The sequence below is a fragment of the Babylonia areolata genome, chromosome 12, assembly GCF_041734735.1.
Source record: "Babylonia areolata isolate BAREFJ2019XMU chromosome 12, ASM4173473v1, whole genome shotgun sequence".
NCBI classification, from domain to species: Eukaryota; Metazoa; Mollusca; class Gastropoda; order Neogastropoda; family Buccinidae; genus Babylonia; species Babylonia areolata.
This window is the reverse complement of record NC_134887.1, coordinates 42,932,270-42,951,908: the sequence shown is the minus strand read 5'-3', so window position 1 is coordinate 42,951,908 and position 19,639 is coordinate 42,932,270. Positions and strand designations below refer to the sequence as shown.

The following is a 19,639-nucleotide window of genomic DNA, read 5'->3' as shown; positions in this document are numbered from 1 at the left end:
CAGCCCACGAACGCAGAAGAAGAAGAATGGGTTTAAACATTAGACACATTAACTGTACTAAAGGGTGGTGAAGGCTTTATTTTCTTTTAAGACATTGTTCATATTGTCTGCTATTGAGAAGGTGAAGGTTGTATTTTCTCTTGAAATATTATTCACATGATCTGCATTATAATGAGATTAGGGTTGTATTTTCTCTTAAAACATGTGCACATAATCTGCATTATAAGGAGATATTTTATCTCAGAACATTATACACATCATCAGTATAACAAGGAGGTGAAGGCTGTAGGCAAGAAGTTGATTTTACATGTCACTGTTTCCCTTCAGGTGATAGTACCGTTACCATCATTTGAAGCCAGTACACGACGTCCTCTGACCAAAGGCACCCGCGCTCAGGAAAGGGTACGTTGCTGTGATTTGGTGTGTGTGTATGTGGGTGCATTTGCACATGTGTGTGTGTGATAAGTGTGTGTGTGTGTGTACAGGCATTTTGTGTATAAATATGTGTGTGTGCATGTGAATGTTTGTTTTAGTGTGTCCATGTGTAATTGTGCCCGTGTATTTACATAAACGTGTTTTTGAAGTACACTTTGTATACTTAATTTTTTTGTGTTTTTTAAACTGAAGGATGTGTTCTGAACAAAACTATGCATTTCCGAACGTTTAGTCACAACTATTGAACGCTGCCATCAAATGTTTCTGCACACAGCACGAGACGGAAATGGACCTGATCTACAAGTACTCCCCGTTCCGCACGGAGCAGCATTTCTTCTCCCAGTTTGACCGCATCGAGGGCAACTCGGGCACGCTGGTTGTCGTGTTCAACCTGAAACTGCTGGATGACGGTCACACGGAACTGGACATCAACGCCGACAAGTTTGACATCATCCTCGCCAACCCAGAGTCAGACTTTGACTCCGATGATGGGTCGGTTTTCTTTTTCTGTTTAGAAGCATATGTGGTTTATGACATCACTTTCTGGAAAAGGTTCTTGTCAGTGATGGCCTGGAATTTGGTTCACTAAACTTATATACTTAAATGTATGAAAAGCATTGACCCAGCTCAGAAAGTGCAGTGATAGTCATGCATGTTAAATACCTCCAGTGGAAACAAGTGAATGTGAGAGTCAAAGCCCATGAAGACAGAAAAAAAAATTGCTGTTACAAAACCAGTTTCCAACATTTGACCCTGTGAATGTGTTTTTATGCTGACCTTTGTTAGTGCATGCTGTTGCTTTCAGTGAGGACAAGCCATCATCAAGTTACATGTTAATGCATGTTGTTGCTTTCAGTGAGGACAAGCCATCATCAAGTTTCATGCTAATGCATGCTGTTGCTTTCAGTGAGGACAAGCCATCATCAAGTTACATGTTAATGCATGTTGTTGCTTTCAGTGAGGACAAGCCATCATCAAGTTACATGTTAATGCATGTTGTTGCTTTCAGTGAGGACAAGCCATCATCAAGTTTCATGTTAATGCATGCTGTTGTTTTCAGTGAGGACAAGCCATCATCAAGTTACATTGCATGTTGATGCTTTCAGTGAGGACAAGCCATCATCAAGTTACATGTTAATGCATGTTGTTGCTTTCAGTGAGGACAAGCCATCATCAAGTTACATGTTAATGCATGTTGTTGCTTTCAGTGAGGACAAGCCATCATCAAGTTACATGTTAATGCATGTTGTTGCTTTCAGTGAGGACAAGCCATCATCAAGTTACATGTTAATGCATGTTGTTGCTTTCAGTGAGGACAAGCCATCATCAAGTTACAATGCATGTTGATGCTTTCAGTGAGGACAAGCCATCATCAAGTTACATTGCATGTTGTTGCTTTCAGTGAGGACAAGCCATCATCAAGTTACAATGCATGTTGATGCTTTCAGTGAGGACAAGCCATCATCAAGTTACAATGTATGTTGTTGCTTTCAGTGAGGACAAGCCATCATCAAGTTACATTGCATGTTGTTGCTTTCAGTGAGGACAAGCCATCATCAAGTTACATGTTAATGCATGTTGTTGCTTTCAGTGAGGACAAGCCATCATCAAGTTACATGTTAATGCATGTTGATGCTTTCAGTGAGGACAAGCCATCATCAAGTTACAATGCATGTTGATGCTTTCAGTGAGGACAAGCCATCATCAAGTTACATTGCATGTTGTTGCTTTCAGTGAGGACAAGCTATCATCAAGTTACAATGCATGTTGATGCTTTCAGTGACGACAAGCCATCATCAAGTTACAATGCATGTTGTTGCTTTCAGTGAGGACAAGCCATCATCAAGTTACAATGCATGTTGTTGCTTTCAGTGAGGACAAGCCATCATCAAGTTACAATGCATGTTGTTGCTTTCAGTGAGGACAAGCCATCATTAAGTTACAATGCATGTTGTTGCTTTAGTGAGGACAAGCCATCATCAAGTTACATGTTAATGCATGTTGATGCTTTCAGTGAGGACAAGCCATCATCAAGTTACATGTTAATGCATGTTGTTGCTTTCAGTGAGGACAAGCCATCATCAAGTTACATGTTAATGCATGTTGTTGCTTTCAGTGAGGACAAGCCATCATCAAGTTACATGTTAATGCATGTTGATGCTTTCAGTGAGGACAAGCCATCATCAAGTTACAATGCATGTTGTTGCTTTCAGTGAGGACAAGCCATCATCAAGTTACAATGCATGTTGTTGCTTTCAGTGAGGACAAGCCATCATCAAGTTACAATGCATGTTGTTGCTTTCAGTGAGGACAAGCCATCATCAAGTTACAATGCATGTTGTTGCTTTCAGTGAGGACAAGCCATCATCAAGTTACATATGCATGTTGTTGCTTTCAGTGAGGACAAGCCATCATCAAGTTACAATGCATGTTGTTGCTTTCAGTGAGGACAAGCCATCATCAAGTTACAATGCATGTTGTTGCTTTCAGTGAGGACAAGCCATCATCAAGTTACAGTGCATGTTGATGCTTTCAGTGAGGACAAGCCATCATCAAGTTACACCTTGTTGGTGTATGTCGCTGCATTTTGTGTTGTCAAGCCATTATATTGCACAAATTAATGCATGTCATTGCTTTTAATAATGACAAGCCCTCCTCAGCTTACACCTTGTAAGTGAATGCAGTTGATTCCAATGACAAGCTGTCATCAGGTTACACCTGTTAGTCAATGCATTTGCTTTTAATGAGCCATCATTAAATTACACCTTGTTAGTGAATGCAGTAACTTTCAGTGATAACAAACCACCATCAAATTACACCTCGTTGGTGAATCCAGTTGCTTGCAGTGAAGACAAGCCAGCATGAAGTTAACACCATATCAGTGTATGCATTTGCTTTCATGCTGCTCGTTTGGTCTTTCGTTCTTCTAAACTTGATCACGTCTCTCCTCTCCTTCATGCTTTACAGTGGCTCCCAGTACAAGAAAGAATTTTATACAAAGTTGTCTCTCTTTGTTTCAAGTTGATTGAGGCTTTTGGTCCACAGTATCTCTCCAATCTCATCCATCCTTACATACCCTCACGCCAACTCTGCTCCTCTTCTGACAACCGCCTGTTCGAACTAAAATGTATGGCCACTGAGTTTTTTACACCAAGCCCCCATTCTTTGCAGTCAACTTCCTCAGCATCTCCGTCACTCATCTTCGCTGCAGTCTTTCAAATCAAGTCTGAAGACACACCTTTTTTCCCTCCTGAATAATTCTCAACAGCTTATCCCTTTTCATTATGAACTAAAATGACTATCAGTGAGTGAGTGAGTTTGAGAGTTTCAGAATTAGTAGGTTATAGTGATTGTGTGCTATTTAGCTGTATTATCAATGGTTTCTCCAGTCAATGGGAAACCATTTACAGCTTAGTCTTTCGTGAAGGACTATGACTCTCAAACTAGGAGGCAAAATTGCACTGGCTCTTAGTGTTGCAGCCTTATGGGCTAGTTGGCCTTTGGGAACCATCCTAACGCCGACTGTCCTAAAACCCTCATGGCCAAGAGAGTGGGGATGTACTTGGGCAAGACATTGTCTACTGTAATCAAATTCTAGCCCAAATAGTCGGAGCAGCAGTTGCCTCTTCTGATGTTCTGATGGTCATAGTTGGACACGACTGACTATCATATATGTGACGTGTGTGTGAGTGTGCACATGCTTGTCTGTGTTTGGGTGTGTTATGTGTGTGTTTGGGTGTGTTATGTGTGTGTTTGGTGTGTTATATGTGTCTTTGGGTGTGTTATGTGTGTCTTTGGGTGTGTTATGTGCGTGTTTGGGTGTGTTATGTGCGTGTTTGGGTGTGTTATGTGGGTCTTTGGGTGTGTGTGTGCAGGACGGTGGGGTTGAATAATCTAATAATGTTATGTATCTTGTGTCCTGTGTTTTCTTTTTGATATTTATGTGTATTTTTTTTCTTTTTGAAAATGCCAAGGGCTTATTTTCCAAATAAGGTGTAAATGCTGATAATAATGATGACAGTGACAACAAAACTCATGAAGGTCCTGTTCCCCCCCCCACACACACACACAGCCTGATGCCTGAGCGCCGGTCGTTCCGTGCCTACGCCTCAGTGCTGTACATGGAGCCACGCATGAGGATCTACATCCAGGGGAAGAAGGTGCACACCAAGCGCCTGGCCTCCTGCCTCTACAAGCCCCGCCTCTACAAGTACTCCTCCAACCGCTTCAAGACGCGCACGGAGAATGAGGCCAAGCGGGCCCAGGAGGAGGCCCTGGCCGCCGACAACAAGGCCCGTGAGGCTGAGAGCAAAGCCAAGTGAGTCCGTGTCAATGACGAGATAAAGAGTTTTATTGTTTGTAAAGTGGCGAAGACGGCTTGGTATAGAACTTTATTGTCTGAAAATTCAGAGAAATTCGTTTGAGAAGAGGAAATTTGTTTGAGAAGAGGAATTTTGTTTGAGAAGAGGAATTTTGTTCGAGTAGGGGGTGTGGCATAGAACATTATTGTCTGTAAATTCATAGAAATTTCTTTGAGAAGAGGAAATTTATTTGAGAAGACGTCCCAGCATAGAAATTTATTGTCTGTAAATTCTTGGAAGTTTTTGTTTGAGAAGAGGGCGCTGCACAGACCTTTATTATGATAGTCTGTAAACTCATGGAAGTTTTTGTTCAAGAAGAGGGCATGGCATAGAACTTTATTGTCTATAAATTCATAGAAATTTGTTCAAGAAGAGGGCGTGACATAGAACTTTATTGTCTGTAAATTCATGGAAATTTTTGTTCGAGAAGAGGGTGTGGCACAAAGCTTTATTATCTGTAAATTCATGGGAATTTGTTGGAGAAGAGGGTGTGGGCGGCATGTGTAAACAGAAGGGAGGTAATACACTAAGGGAAGCTGCTAGCAAAGCCAGGTGAGTCTGGAGGATGAGACATACCTTTATTATCTGTGAATTCATGGAAGATTTTGGAGAAGAGGGCGTGGGCGGCATGTGTGAACAGAAGGGAGGTAATACACTAAGGGAAGCTACTAGCAAAGCCAAGTGAGTCTGGAGGATGAGACATACCTTTATTATCTGTGAATTCGTGGAAGATTTTGGAGAAGAGGGCGTGGGCGGCATGTGTGAACAGAAGGAAGGTAATACACTAAGGGAAGCTGCTAGCAAAGCAAGTGAGTCTGGGGCGATGATGAGAGATAGGGCTTTATTGTCTGTAGATTTGTGGGAATTTGTTGGAGAAGAGGGTGTGTGTGGCATGTGTAAACATAAGAGGAGTAATACGCTAAGGGAGACCCTGGCCGCTGACAACAAGGCCCGGGAGGCTGAGAACAAAGCTAAGTGAGGCCAGGGTGATTGGAGACAAGAGCGATGGGCGAAATCACAGAATGGTTAGAGCGTCCCAGCTTGGAATTTCGGTAACGGCACCTGGTGGATAAAGGGTGGAAATTTTTCATGGAAGTTTGTTGGAGAAGAGGGCGTGGGCGGCATGTGTAAACAGAAGGGTGGTAATACACAAAGGGGAGGCTACTAGCTGCAGCTACTTTCAATGTCTCCGCTTGGGTAGGAGTAGGAGTTTGCACAGGACAGAAATCTGACCCCTGCTGGAGTCTGCAAAGCTGAGTGAGTCCGATGACGAGATAAGAGCTTAATTGTCTGTAAATTTGTGGGAATTTGTTGGAGAAGAGGGCGTGTGCGGCATGTGTAAACATAAGAGGAGTAATACACTTAGGGAGACCCTGGCCGCTGACAACAAGGCCCGGGAGGCTGAGAACAAAGCTAAGTGAGGCCAGGGTGATAAGAGACGAGCGATGGGTGAACTCACAGAATGGTTAGTGTTGGACTTTCAATCTGAGGGCCTTGGCTTTGAATTTCGGTAACGGCACCTGGTGGGTAAAGGGTGGAAAGTTTTCAATGTCTCCACTTGGGTAGGAGTAGGAGTTTGCACAGGACAGGAATCAGACCTCTGCAGGGCATGGGTGGCCTGTGTAAACAGAAGGGAGGTAATACACTAAGGGAAGCTACTAGCTAAGCCAAGTGAGTCTGGGGCGATGAGAGACAGGAGTTTTATTGTCTGTAGATTCTTGAAAGTTTTTGTTCAAGGAGAGGGTGCGGCATAGACTTTGTTGTCCGTAAATTTATAGAAATTTGTTTGAGAAGGGGGTGTGGGTGGCACATGTAAACAGAAGGGAGGTAATACACTAAGGGAGGCAACTAGCAGCAACTACTTTTGATTTCTACGCTAGGGCAGAGTAGGGTCAGTGGGTCACTGTACACATGTTAGATTAAAGGCAATTTTATGAAATAACTGTCCTTTTTGGCCGAAGTCATGTAACATTAAACAAATGAAGCACATTCACTCCTATGCTTGAAACTTGTTTCTGCGCTTTGATGTTTCCGGTCTGTGAGTTTTGCTGTTGTCAAAGCATGGTAGACAGCAGTATGAGTTCACAGACCATGAGATACAGCTTTCCTGTTATGTCTCACAGTTAATTTTTTTGGTTTTTGTTGCAATGTTTGATCTATTGTACACAGCTTCTATGGACCAGTGACCTAATATTGTTCATTTAGATATCACCTTGATCAACTTATTATTTCTTTGAATTGTATGTATATTTCTTTATTGGATGTTCCGTGCAGAACACTTTCCTTCAGTTTCTCCCATTTGTCATCCTCCCCAGTCTTTAAAAAAAAAGTTAAAGAAAAACAAAAAAAACAAACTTTATTTGTTTCAGGAACCTGGAAACCAAGTTCGGCTCTACACTCAACAAAGATCAGAGAGTAAGCATTCACTTCTGATGTCACAAAAAAGAAAATAAAAAGAAAAAAGATTAGCATTCTCCAGTGAGATAAAACAAATGACGTGGAATACTAGGTATCATATGCCGCCTATGAGATGGCAGAATTTTTTTCTACATGTGTTGAAATGAGTGAATGCATGCCTGTCTAAAGTGAAATTGTAGTAAATAAAAACTAAACCAATGAAAAGGAGTAGAAGAAGACAGAAAAATCAAGACACAGGTGGTAAGGAATAATATCATGGTTTGATTTAGAACATCCATCTCATATGGCAAAAAACATGGAATCAGGCTGAGTGAGTTATATGTTGCATTTCCATTCACATTGTGAAGATTGTATTGTATTGCGTTTTGTTTAGTATTGTATTTCTCTTTTTTTTTTCTTTTTTTTTATCACAACAGATGTGTAAATTTTTTGTTTTGTTTTGCATTTTTATTTTGTGACAACAGGTTTCTCTCAATGGACATCAGGCTAATGTCCCCAAGAAGACATGCATTGCGGCATCACCTTTTTATTTCCTGTCTGCAAGTGTGTTTGTTTTACTATCAAAGTGGACTTTTCTACAGAATTTTGTCAGAGACAGCCTCTTTGTTGCCATGGGTTCTTTTTTGTGCATGCTGTACACAGGACTTCAGTTTATCATATTAGCTCGATAGACTAGCACTCAGACCACCAATAAAGGTCTGGTGGAGGGTGGAGTAAAAATCCCTTTCAATATATTATGGGACTCCATGGACGCTCACTGATTGGGTGCATTACCACCAGGCCACCGATCCACTTTGGCTCAGAACAGTACCAATACCGAAGCCAATGGGATCTCTGGCAGCATAAAAATGTGGCAATAAAAGTGACAATAAAGTTATAAAATGCTTGCTGCATCTCGCACCATGTTGGTCATTTAAATTAACCGTTTGTTCACTAAAGTGAATTTGGACGATAGCACACCATTTCAGTGTGTATACCTTTCTTTTTTTCCCTTCTCTCCCTTCACCAGATCGATTTACGGAAAGCACAGACAACGGCAGCCGAGTTCAGAAGAGAGGCGGACATCAAGCGGCAGATAGCAGAGAGGAAAGTGAGGTAGGGGCGCAGTGTGGCTGTGTGGGTGTTAGCAGGAGTCTGGTGTCACACAGGGGCATGGAGAAAGAACTGAGCTGATGCTGACTTAGACTCACGCTTCTCTGACAGGCAACTTGTGGTTGTAGTAATTAAAGTTGTATGTATGTGATCGTGTGCGTTCTGTTAGGACATTCCTTGCACAGACAAGTGGTGCACATGTGCAAACGCATGCACAAACATGCAAACATTCACGCACAAGCTTGTGGTTGTTATGATAAAAGTTGTACGTACATGATTGTGTGCGTTCAAGTAGGACATTCCTTGCACAAACAAGCAGCCCACACATGCAAATGCATGCACACACAAACGTGCAAATGCTCATATACAATAGCTATTCACTTATTAACATGCAGAGGCACAAATACGCATTCTCATGGGCATGTACATGCATGCACAACCAACTCAGCATTCACACACATAACACAGACTCACACACCACACCATACCATACCACACCTCATCCTCCAAACTCCTGCCGCCCCCTGCCCCCCCCGCCCCCCCACCCTCCCCACAACACACAGAGAAGAAGTTCCAAAAGCACATTTTTAAGTCATGTGTGGTAGGTAGAAGGGTAGTGGTAATGTTTTTTTTCAGAGACTTTTTAACTGAACTTGATGGATGTATTGATGTATTGTCTGGGGACTTGAAGTGTTGGCTGTGCCTTCAGCAAGTACCTTCTGTCGCACCAGAAGACTGGCGCTGAATGTTGTTTTTTAAAGATCTGATGCAGTGTATGTTTATGCAGTGTCTGTGTCATGTGTGAAGGCTCTGAAACAACTTGGCATTAGAGGTGCTTATTTTGTGTGTGTGTGTGTGTGCTTGTGTGTGTGTGTTGTTTGTGTGTGCGTGTGTGTGAGTGTTTGTGCATGTGTGTGCTTGTGTGTGTGTGTGTGTGTGTGTGTGTGTGTGTGTGTGTGTGTTTATACCTGCTCTTCACAGCAGACTGAGTCTTTCACTTGCCATTATTGTTTTTCAGAGCATTGAAAGACCCGAAAACCCTTAACTTGATATTTGGAGTGAACTTGGAAAACCGTGCTCATGATGGAGTGTTTGTCTACAACTGCAGTCGTCTCATCAAGATGTATGAAAAAGTGGGACCACAGAATGAAGGAGGAGTGTAAGTATTTTCGGATTTAAAAGAAAAAAGAAAGAAAAAAGAGAAAGAAAGGGTACTGTGTGCTCTATCTCTGTAGCACAGGGCACGTAGCTCTAACAATCAACATCTTTAAAGGTGGGGGAACAGTTGAAATGTTTGAAAAAAAAAAAACATCACCAGGTACTAGTAGCAAAGACATAAGCAAGACAGAAATGAATTATGTGTGAATGACATTGAATACACACACACTCACACTCACGGGAGGTGGGTGGTGGAGTGTGCATGTTCATACACACTTGCATGTGGATATGCAATTGCACACACAACCATTTGTGGCTTTCCATTGTCAGTCTTTATGCAATCCTTTATTGTGACATGAGAAATGTATCAAACTTGAGAAAGAGGGTGATGTTTGAGGGCACAGAATTTGCTGAGAACGAGATAGGGTGGTGGTGGTGTATTTTGACTTCTAGGAAAGTCAGTGTAATTCTTTAAGTCGTTGGACAGTGAAAATAAAGATCTCATCTGTCCATGTTCAAGTTGTGATATATATGTCAAGTTGACAGTGTACTATAACAAGCAGGAATTTCAAACCTTCAATTTTCAGAGGAATTTATCCTGCTTGATTCTGCATTTATGCTTATTTTAAAAATCCCACTCCTACGAAAAAAAAAAAAAAAAGAAGAAGAAAAAGAAAAAAAAGGTTTTGTGATAGTAACTTGCACAGAGCTGCATAGCTGCCATGTGTATAGAGCCAGTGGAGGGTAAAAGTTCATGTCGTCAACTTCCGCCTTCATTTTCACTGGCATCAAGTTGGATCATGTATCAGACACAGATTGCTCTGAAGCTGGAAAAAAAGAAAATGAGTGATCAGAACTAGCTAAAGAAATGTGTCGGTTTGGTTTGGGCATCATAATGAAAACATTCCTCTCAGCTTTTAAAATATTCCAGTCTCTGTTGTTGGAAATTTTTCTCTCGAGTCTGTTTTAGTAGGTCTTAAGAAGTGATTCCCTTCATCAAAAACAGGTATCTTGCTCAGTCATGTTTGGAGAATAGAGAGGTAGTCAGAATGATATATATGTTTGGTTTACATTTTCTTCTGTTCAGCTTTCTTTTTTCCCCAAATTAACTTTCATATGACAGAATGTAAAAAAAAAAAAAAAATGTCAGAAAGTGGTATTACCGTTTTTTGTGTTTTTTTGTGGTGGTTCTACAGGTACTGCAGTGGTGTTGTTGGTAAGTAAAAATTTCCTTTTTCTTCCCCCACTATGGTCAATACACAATCTAAAGTGCTAGCTTGTATATTACAATATACTTTCAGCATATTAATCAAATCAAATCAAAAACACTTTATTAATCCACATGGAAATTAAGTTGTGCAATCACAGGCTCATTGTAAACACTGGCATAAAATCATGCGCAACATAAGAAGAGATTAAAACTAGTCAAATAAGAATTCCCAATAGCTGACGATATACTAACCCCCCCCACCCCCCCCCCCCCCCACACACATACTCATGTTAAGACAATAGGGTATTGCACAACAATATTAACAAATGAAAACATCCAACAAAAAAAGGGTATAAGATTACTAAAAATGACATGCGCGCACGCACGCACACACACCCACACACACACACATACACACACATGCACACACACACACACACACACACACACACACACACACACACACGTTAAGACCATAAGGTATTGTACAACAATACATAAATAAAAACATCAAGGGAATAAATCGTATATATAAGTAAAATGCACACACACACACACACACACACACAAACAACGTATGCATGCACATAACATATGTCACGCAAATAAGATTAGAACATTAAGATACATGAAATCCAAGTAAAATAAGAAAATATTTAAAAATCACTTCCAATCACACACACACAAAAATGCTTGCTTGCCCGTGCTCACCCGCTCAGTCCCACATGCACGCATAATGTCTGCTCCCATACACTCGTCTGCTGGTGAAGTTCAGGTGTTGCTGTGGCGAGTGGGCTTGTCCATTTTCTCCATAATACATAGAATGTTAAACACACAATGAAGTATTACAACAATGTGGTGGCGCTGCGCTCAGTGGCGACACGGTGGTTTTTTTTTTATTATTACATGTTATAAAGCTTGATTTGATGTAATGGATGTGATTGATGGGGTGTTGAACAAAAAAAGATCAGAAAAAGAATTAGCAAATTTTTATGGGTGGTGAAAAGGATTGTTGTAATACTTCATTGTGTGTTTAACATTCTATGTATTATGGAGAAAATGGACAAGTTTCAGTGTTCAGATATCTATCTGTGTGTATAAATGGGTTTTTGAAATAAAGATGAACAAAAGATTTTTTTTTTGCGCAGTTTCTGCGTCTGCTTGAGAAAGTCATAGTTTGTGAAAAATGTGTGTGACCTGATGTTTTTCATTACAATGTGATATGAACTGTCTTGTGTTGCATTGCGACCTTGTGTCTTGGCACACTGCAGTTGTCTGTTTTAGTACTGTCATTAGAAGATGTAATATAGGTAATGTGATGTATGATATGTTTAGAGTTATGCTGTGTGACATATTTTTGTGTCGTGTGTGTGTGCACATTTACGTAAATGAGTGTTTGAGTGGTTGGTTAGATGTTTGTGCAAATGAATGCATGCATGTTGTCATTTTAGTGTTTAAAGTATGTTGTACACATTGGTTTTTATATTGTGCAACGGATTTGAGCATGATTTAAATGGAAAGGCTTTATATAAGTTACAGTATCATTTAGTTATGATTCTTTTTATATTATTAAGAGTAAGGGTAAAGTTGTTTGAATGAGAGTGTGATATTTCCTGTTGTGAGAATCTCAGAATTGTATTTTGGATTGTTCCCCCCTGCCCCCCTTTATTATAATTTTGTTTTTTTGTTAAGACACACACTTTGGATATGGTAATGTGTTAAGACACACTTTGGATATTTTTTTTGTGTTAAGACACACTTTGGATAAGTATTTGTGTTAAGAAACACTTTGGATGTGTTTCTGTGTTAAGACACACACTTCGAATAAGCAACCCGTGGACCCTGACCACACAAACTTACTTTCAGTATCACACACACACACACACACACACACACACACACACACACACACACACAAATCTGTCACTGCCAGCCATGAATGTTGTGTGCTCTGCTGGCAGGCATTGTGGACGTGCCCTATCTGGTGCTGGAGCCAACACACAACAAACAGGACTTTGCCGACGCCAAAGAGTACAGGCATTTGATGAAGGCCATGGGGGAACATATGGTGCAATACTGGAAGGATATCAGCATCGGTATGTGTCTCTGTGTGTCCCCTGTTGTTATGGTACTCAGGCGTGGGACAAGTTTTGGGTCTTGGTTTTTTTTTCACTTCTACCTACTGTCCTGTGATTTTTGGACTGTAACTGCCACAGTTGTTCATTTTATCTACCAGTTAGTTGTTGTTGTTTTTTATGTGTTTGACTTTTTACCTTGTTTCGGTAGGTATGCTTTGTTTTTGGGATGGTTTATTTATGGGTATGTTTGAGTTTTCATAAGCCACCGAATTCTGACTTAGATCATGGGAATTTTAACTTCTGCATGATGTGATGCATGAAAATACACGTGACCGACATTTGAACGGTATTTGGTCAGTTCATATGTTGCCCTGGAAGACTGAAAAAAAACAAAAACAACACCAAAAACAACACCAAAAACAATCTCTGCTGTGAACGCACCAAGTGCTGCCAGACTTCCAGTAACAGACCTCACTGACCTGCAGGCCACAGGTCAAGTGCTTTTGTGCCTTGACTGCTCCTGATGGGTGTGCTTGTCAGTGTGAAGGGCTGTCACCTCACTGACCTGCAGGCCACAGGTCAAGTGCTTTTGTGCCTTGACTGCTCCTGATGGGTGTGCTTGTCAGTGTGAAGGGCTGTCACCTCATTGACCTGCAGGCCACAGGTCAAGTGCTTTTGTGCCTTGACTGCTCCTGATGGGTGTGCTTGTCAGTGTGAAGGGCTGTCACCTCACTGACCTGCAGGCCACAGGTCAAGTGCTTTTGTGCCTTGACTGCTCCTGATGGGTGTGCTTGTCAGTGTGAAGGGCTGTCACCTCATTGACCTGCAGGCCACAGGTCAAGTGCTTTTGTGCCTTGACTGCTCCTGATGGGTGTGCTTGTCAGTGTGAAGGGCTGTCACCTCACTGACCTGCAGGCCACAGGTCAAGTGCTTTTGTGCCTTGACTGCTCCTGATGGGTGTGCTTGTCAGTGTGAAGGGCTGTCACCTCATTGACCTGCAGGCCACAGGTCAAGTGCTTTTGTGCCTTGACTGCTCCTGATGGGTGTGCTTGTCAGTGTGAAGGGCTGTCACCTCACTGACCTGCAGGCCACAGGTCAAGTGCTTTTGTGCCTTGACTGCTCCTGATGGGTGTGCTTGTCAGTGTGAAGGGCTGTCACCTCATTGACCTGCAGGCCACAGGTCAAGTGCTTTTGTGCCTTGACTGCTCCTGATGGGTGTGCTTGTCAGTGTGAAGGGCTGTCACCTCACTGACCTGCAGGCCACAGGTCAAGTGCTTTTGTGCCTTGACTGCTCCTGATGGGTGTGCTTGTCAGTGTGAAGGGCTGTCACCTCATTGACCTGCAGGCCACAGGTCAAGTGCTTTTGTGCCTTGACTGCTCCTGATGGGTGTGCTTGTCAGTGTGAAGGGCTGTCACCTCACTGACCTGCAGGCCACAGGTCAAGTGCTTTTGTGCCTTGACTGCTCCTGATGGGTGTGCTTGTCAGTGTGAAGGGCTGTCACCTCACTGACCTGCAGGCCACAGGTCAAGTGCTTTTGTGCCTTGACTGCTCCTGATGGGTGTGCTTGTCAGTGTGAAGGGCTGTCACCTCACTGAGATGGGACTCACCTTACAGGTCCGGGTGTCGGTTCTTCCTCTTTGGGATTGCATTGCTTTTGTTCAGTAAAATCAGTTGTATCACTGATATCTACACAGAACAAAGCAACTGCTTTTCAGACTTTTGCCACACTGATCTCATTTCAGTAAGGTTCAGCGATCAAGGGGTTAATCTCTTGGCTATTTCGTTATCATTATGGTAATGTTATGATAACAAAGGTTGTTCTAAGACTTTGCTACTGATTGTAGAACTGGTGTGATTTGGTAAAAGTCTTTTGCTCATGCTTTGTATCTGAAACACTTCTCCAGGTGTCAGCTTTTGATATGCTTCAGATTGAAAATAAGAATCCAAGATTTTTTGTTGTTGTTGTTGTCTTTGACAAGATCAGAGTTTCTTTCAGGAAAATGTTGTTTTTTTCTTTTTCTGCATTCATAAGCTACAGCTCCCACATTCGCTTGTTGATATCTATGAGAAGGTTTTTATGTGCATGACTGTTTTTAAGGCAGCCATACTCCATTTTTGGGGGTGTCCATGCTAAGTATGTTTGTGTTTCCATAACCCTATGAATGCTCACATGGTTTATGGGATCTTTAACATGCATATGGTATTCTCCATGTAAGTACTCAGGAAGGGGGTTCATGCACTAGCAGGTCTGCACATGGTGACTTGGAAGATCAGAGAAATCTCCACCCTTTTCGAAACACCACGTGTTGATATGGGGATTGGACCCAGGACACTTGGATTCAAAGTCCAATACTTTATAACCATTCAGCGGTTGCACTTGTTAAATGATGGTGTCACAATTTTTTCCTTGCAGCTTCTATTTTTCCATGTAGTTTTTGTTTATGATCATTATTCCTTGCTGTTTTGTTCATATCTTTTTCATACAGTTTTTGCTCATGATTCTATTTTCAGCCATTTTGGGCTCCTATCTTTTTCATTGCAGTTTTTGCTCATCATTCTATTCTCAGCCATTTTGGGCTCATATCTTTTTCATACAGTTTTTGCTTATGGTACTTTTTCCATGCAGATTTTGCTTTCTTTTTTTTTTTTGCAGTTTTCTCACATGATAATTTTTTTCTTGCAGTTTCCGTTCATTATATGTTTTCTTGTTCTTTTCTTTTCAGCCCAACAAGGGATTGTAAAATTTTGGTGAGTTTTTTATTTTTTATTATTATTCTTATTATTTTTTAATTTACTGTTTTGCATTGCCTGACACACAGACATTTTTAATCGGTGTATCTGAAAAATCTGATATAAAAGAGATGTTTAAAAGGAGTTTTTTCTTTGTACTCACTGATTCACATTCTTTGTTTAGATATGAAATAGAAATTAATGGATTTGAAACTTTGACTAAAAACATCAAAAAACGACAGCTAAAAAGGAACTTTTTCACACATAAGTCGGCAGACACAAACACACACACTCATTCATAAAAAAAACATGCAAACACAGATTCATATTCATGAACATGCACACACACACACACTCACGCACACAAACATACACAAACTGATATAAATAAACATGCTCACGCACATGCATACACCCCCACACACACACATACACACACGCAAGCACACAACAGACATGTATGTAAACCACATAGTCACACCCTCACACGTACAAGCACACACGCGCGCGCACACACACGCATGTGCACACACACACACACACACACACACACACACACACACACACACACTTGTACACACACAACAGACAGGTATATAAACAGACACACACACACACATATGCAAGCACACAACTGACACACAAACACACACACAGACACACACACATATGCCTGCACTTAGCGTTTGCACCATCACCAAGCAGCATGACAGGCTTTCCACATGAGTTGCTGTACAACTGCTGTGACAGGGAGGGGTACGGCTACACCAGTCATCGCTGGAAAGACCCCCCGTCCTCAGACATCAAGTTTGTCAGGAAGCGGGCCATGCAGATCAACAAGACTCTTCAGTGTGGTCAGTTGTCTTGTGTACAGTTGTGAAGTTGTACACGTGTTACTGTGTTTCTCTGTGTGAGCTTGTATTGTGTGTGTGTGTGTGTTGCGGGGGGGGGGGGGGGGGGGACTATACAGATCAACAAGACTCCGCAGTGTGGTCAGGCAGTGTCTGTGTACGGTGGTGAAGGTGTACACGTGTTACTGTGTTTCTCTGTGTGAGCTTGTATTGTGTGTGTGTGTGTGTTGCAGGGGGGGGGGGGGGGACTATACAGATCAACAAGACTCCGCAGTGTGGTCAGGCAGTGTCTGTGTACGGTTGTGAAGGTGTACACGTGTTACTGTGTTTCTCTGTGTGAGCTTGTATTGTGTGTGTGTGTGTGTTGCGGGGGGGGGGGGGACTATACAGATCAACAAGACTCCGCAGTGTGGTCAGGCAGTGTCTGTGTACGGTGGTGAAGGTGTACACGTGTTACTGTGTTTCTCTGTGTGAGCTTGTATTGTGTGTGTGTGTGTGTGTTGCGGGGGGGGGGGGGGACTATACAGATCAACAAGACTCCGCAGTGTGGTCAGGCAGTGTCTGTGTACGGTGGTGAAGGTGTACACGTGTTACTGTGTTTCTCTGTGTGAGCTTGTATTGTGTGTGTGTGTGTGTGTTGCGGGGGGGGGGGGGGGGGGACTATACAGATCAACAAGACTCCGCAGTGTGGTCAGGCAGTGTCTGTGTACGGTTGTGAAGGTGTACACGTGTTACTGTGTTTCTCTGTGTGAGCTTGTATTGTGTGTGTGTGTGTGTTGCGGGGGGGGGGGACTATACAGATCAACAAGACTCCGCAGTGTGGTCAGGCAGTGTCTGTGTACGGTGGTGAAGGTGTACACATCACATGTTACTGTTTCTCTGCATGAGCGTGTGTGTTTTGTGTGTGTGTGTGTTTGTGATGGGGTGTTGAGGGGAGGGAGGGAGGGGAGTTGAGGACTGCAGTGTGATCAGTGAACATTTTATTTGAAAGTTTACAATGTGTAACTGTGTGTGTGTGTTTGGGGTGGGGGGGATGCAATGTGGTCAATGTACATTTGTGAAATATTACATCTGTGTGTGTGTTTTATGTGGGTAGATGGTGGGATAGGTGCATATGTGTGGAAGAAAGGTGGTGTGATATTGTGATTGAATCCAAAGTGTTCTCTCTCTCTTTTCCTCACCATTTCTTGATTTCTTGCCGTACCCTTCTCTCTCTCTCTTATGCATTCACATTTGCATGCACACTCTCATTTACATTCGCACACACACACACACACACACACACACACACACAGTGCTTCTTCTCCTTCATCTTTCCATAATTACATTCACTGCATATAAGCCCCTCTTTTGCTCAAAAAGTCCTCTCGACTCTTCTCTCTGTACACCAGTCTCTGTCTCTCTCTCCCCCCCTCTCTCTCTCTCAAGAATATAGGAAGTTCTTCACTGCTGAGTACTGTGGTCTCGTTGGACAAACGTCAAATGTGTGTTTTAAAAAAATAGACAAAAAGAAAAAACCAAAAAAAACCCAACAACAAACAAAGGAATGCATTTGTTCACCAGACCTGTGTTTGAAGTGGAGGACTCTACCATTCCTCTCGTCCAACGTCAACAAAGATTTCCCCGACAACTGGCAGTGTAGCATGAACCCGGACCAACAACACAACAAGTGGGTGTTTGCCGTTCATCGATCTGATGTCTTGTCACAGGGACATTAACACACGGGTGCATGCACGTGCTCACACACACACACACACATACACACGCATTCATGCGCATGCCCATGCACATAAACAACACACATATACATACATATATATATACAAGGGCTTGGGAGGGAGTGGTGTAATGAATGCCATGGGGGAGTGGTGGTCTCAGAATACATGGAGTGTGTGTGTGTGTGTGTGTGTGTGTGTGTGTGTGTGTGTGTGTGCACATGTGTGTGTGTGTGTGTGTGTGTGTGCATGATGATTTGTTAATGCTTCAATATTTATCCATTTTATTTTATTTCCAGATCAGAAAAAAATAGAAGGAAAATATGCACTATACATCAGTTAGTACTGAAAGTGTTGGGAAGATATTGGTTTCAAGCACCAAAGGAATAAAGCTTTTTAGGGTTTGATGTTTTGTTCAAAGATGCTTAAAATATTTCTAGTATATTTGGTTTGTGTACATGACACACTGTGTTTCGGTGTATAATTGTTTGGCATTTTGTGTTAATTCGTGTGTGTGTGTGTGTGTGTGTGTGTGTGTGGATGTGGACAAGAGCAGCATTGAAAAGAAGCATCAACTGTTTTGTGCTGTGTACAGTATGTCAGTCTTGGAAGTGGTAGCATTTGGACTGCTGCAGTCATGTCAAACTATATAAGTTTTATGAATTATGATCATAACCAGAGTAATTCTTTCTTGGTTAACTAACTTCAGTAAGACAACTGTTCATTTTTTTTATAAGAAAATGTGCTCACTTTGCTGATTACCTTGCCAGCGTTCTTGTGAAAGGGGACAGGACGACACAGATCTCAGGACATGCAGTGAACGTTGTGCACCTTGGCTCGTTTCAGATGTACAGCGCCAGAGCAGAAACTGAACATCCAGGAGGGCATTCTGAAGAAGGAGGTCAGGACACAAGAACAAAAGAAGAAAGATCTGGAAGATGTAAGTATCCTCTGTGATGTTTGTGTGTGTGAGTTAAGTGTCATGGGTGTAAGTATCCTCTGTGATGGTTGTGTGTGTGTGTGTTAAGTGTCATGGGTGTAAGTATCCTCTGTGATGGTTGTGTGTGTGTGTTAAGTGTCATGGGTGTAAGCATCCTCTGTGATGGTTGTGTGTGTGTGTGTTAAGTGTCATGGGTGTAAGCATCCTCTGTGATGGTTGTGTGTGTGTGTTAAGTGTCATGGGTGTAAGTATCCTCTGTGATGGTTGTGTGTGTGTTGAGTTAAGTGTCATGGGTGTAAGTATCCTCTGTGATGGTTGTGTGTGTGTTGAGTTAAGTGTCATGGGTGTAAGCATCCTCTGTGATGGTTGTGTGTGTGTTGAGTTAAGTGTCATGGGTGTAAGTATCCTCTGTGATGGTTGTGTGTGTGTGTGTTAAGTGTCATGGGTGTAAGTATCCTCTGTGATGGTTGTGTGTGTGTGTGTTGAGTGTCATGGGTGTAAGTATCCTCTGTGATGGTTGTGTGTGTGTGTGTTAAGTGTCATGGGTGTAAGTATCCTCTGTGATGGTTGTGTGTGTGTGAGTTAAGTGTCATGGGTGTAAGTATCCTCTGTGATGGTTGTGTGTGTGTGTGTTAAGTGTCATGGGTGTA

The 19,639-nt window shown here is 42.1% G+C and overlaps 1 protein-coding gene across 1 annotated transcript in view; it reads left to right on the top strand.

The window, feature by feature from the left end:
- Positions 1–19,639, top strand: part of LOC143288647 (ATPase MORC2-like) — a 73,420-nt gene that overhangs the window by 9,279 nt on the left and 44,502 nt on the right. Inside the window, exons 8-19 of the mRNA XM_076597315.1 lie at positions 328–402; positions 710–927; positions 4,508–4,753; positions 7,166–7,211; positions 8,224–8,309; positions 9,325–9,465; positions 10,661–10,680; positions 12,636–12,770; positions 15,477–15,501; positions 16,234–16,337; positions 17,898–18,003; positions 18,896–18,989. Coding sequence (XP_076453430.1) covers positions 328–402; positions 710–927; positions 4,508–4,753; positions 7,166–7,211; positions 8,224–8,309; positions 9,325–9,465; positions 10,661–10,680; positions 12,636–12,770; positions 15,477–15,501; positions 16,234–16,337; positions 17,898–18,003; positions 18,896–18,989 — 1,296 coding nt within the window. The remainder of the gene's footprint in view (positions 1–327; positions 403–709; positions 928–4,507; positions 4,754–7,165; positions 7,212–8,223; positions 8,310–9,324; positions 9,466–10,660; positions 10,681–12,635; positions 12,771–15,476; positions 15,502–16,233; positions 16,338–17,897; positions 18,004–18,895; positions 18,990–19,639) is intronic.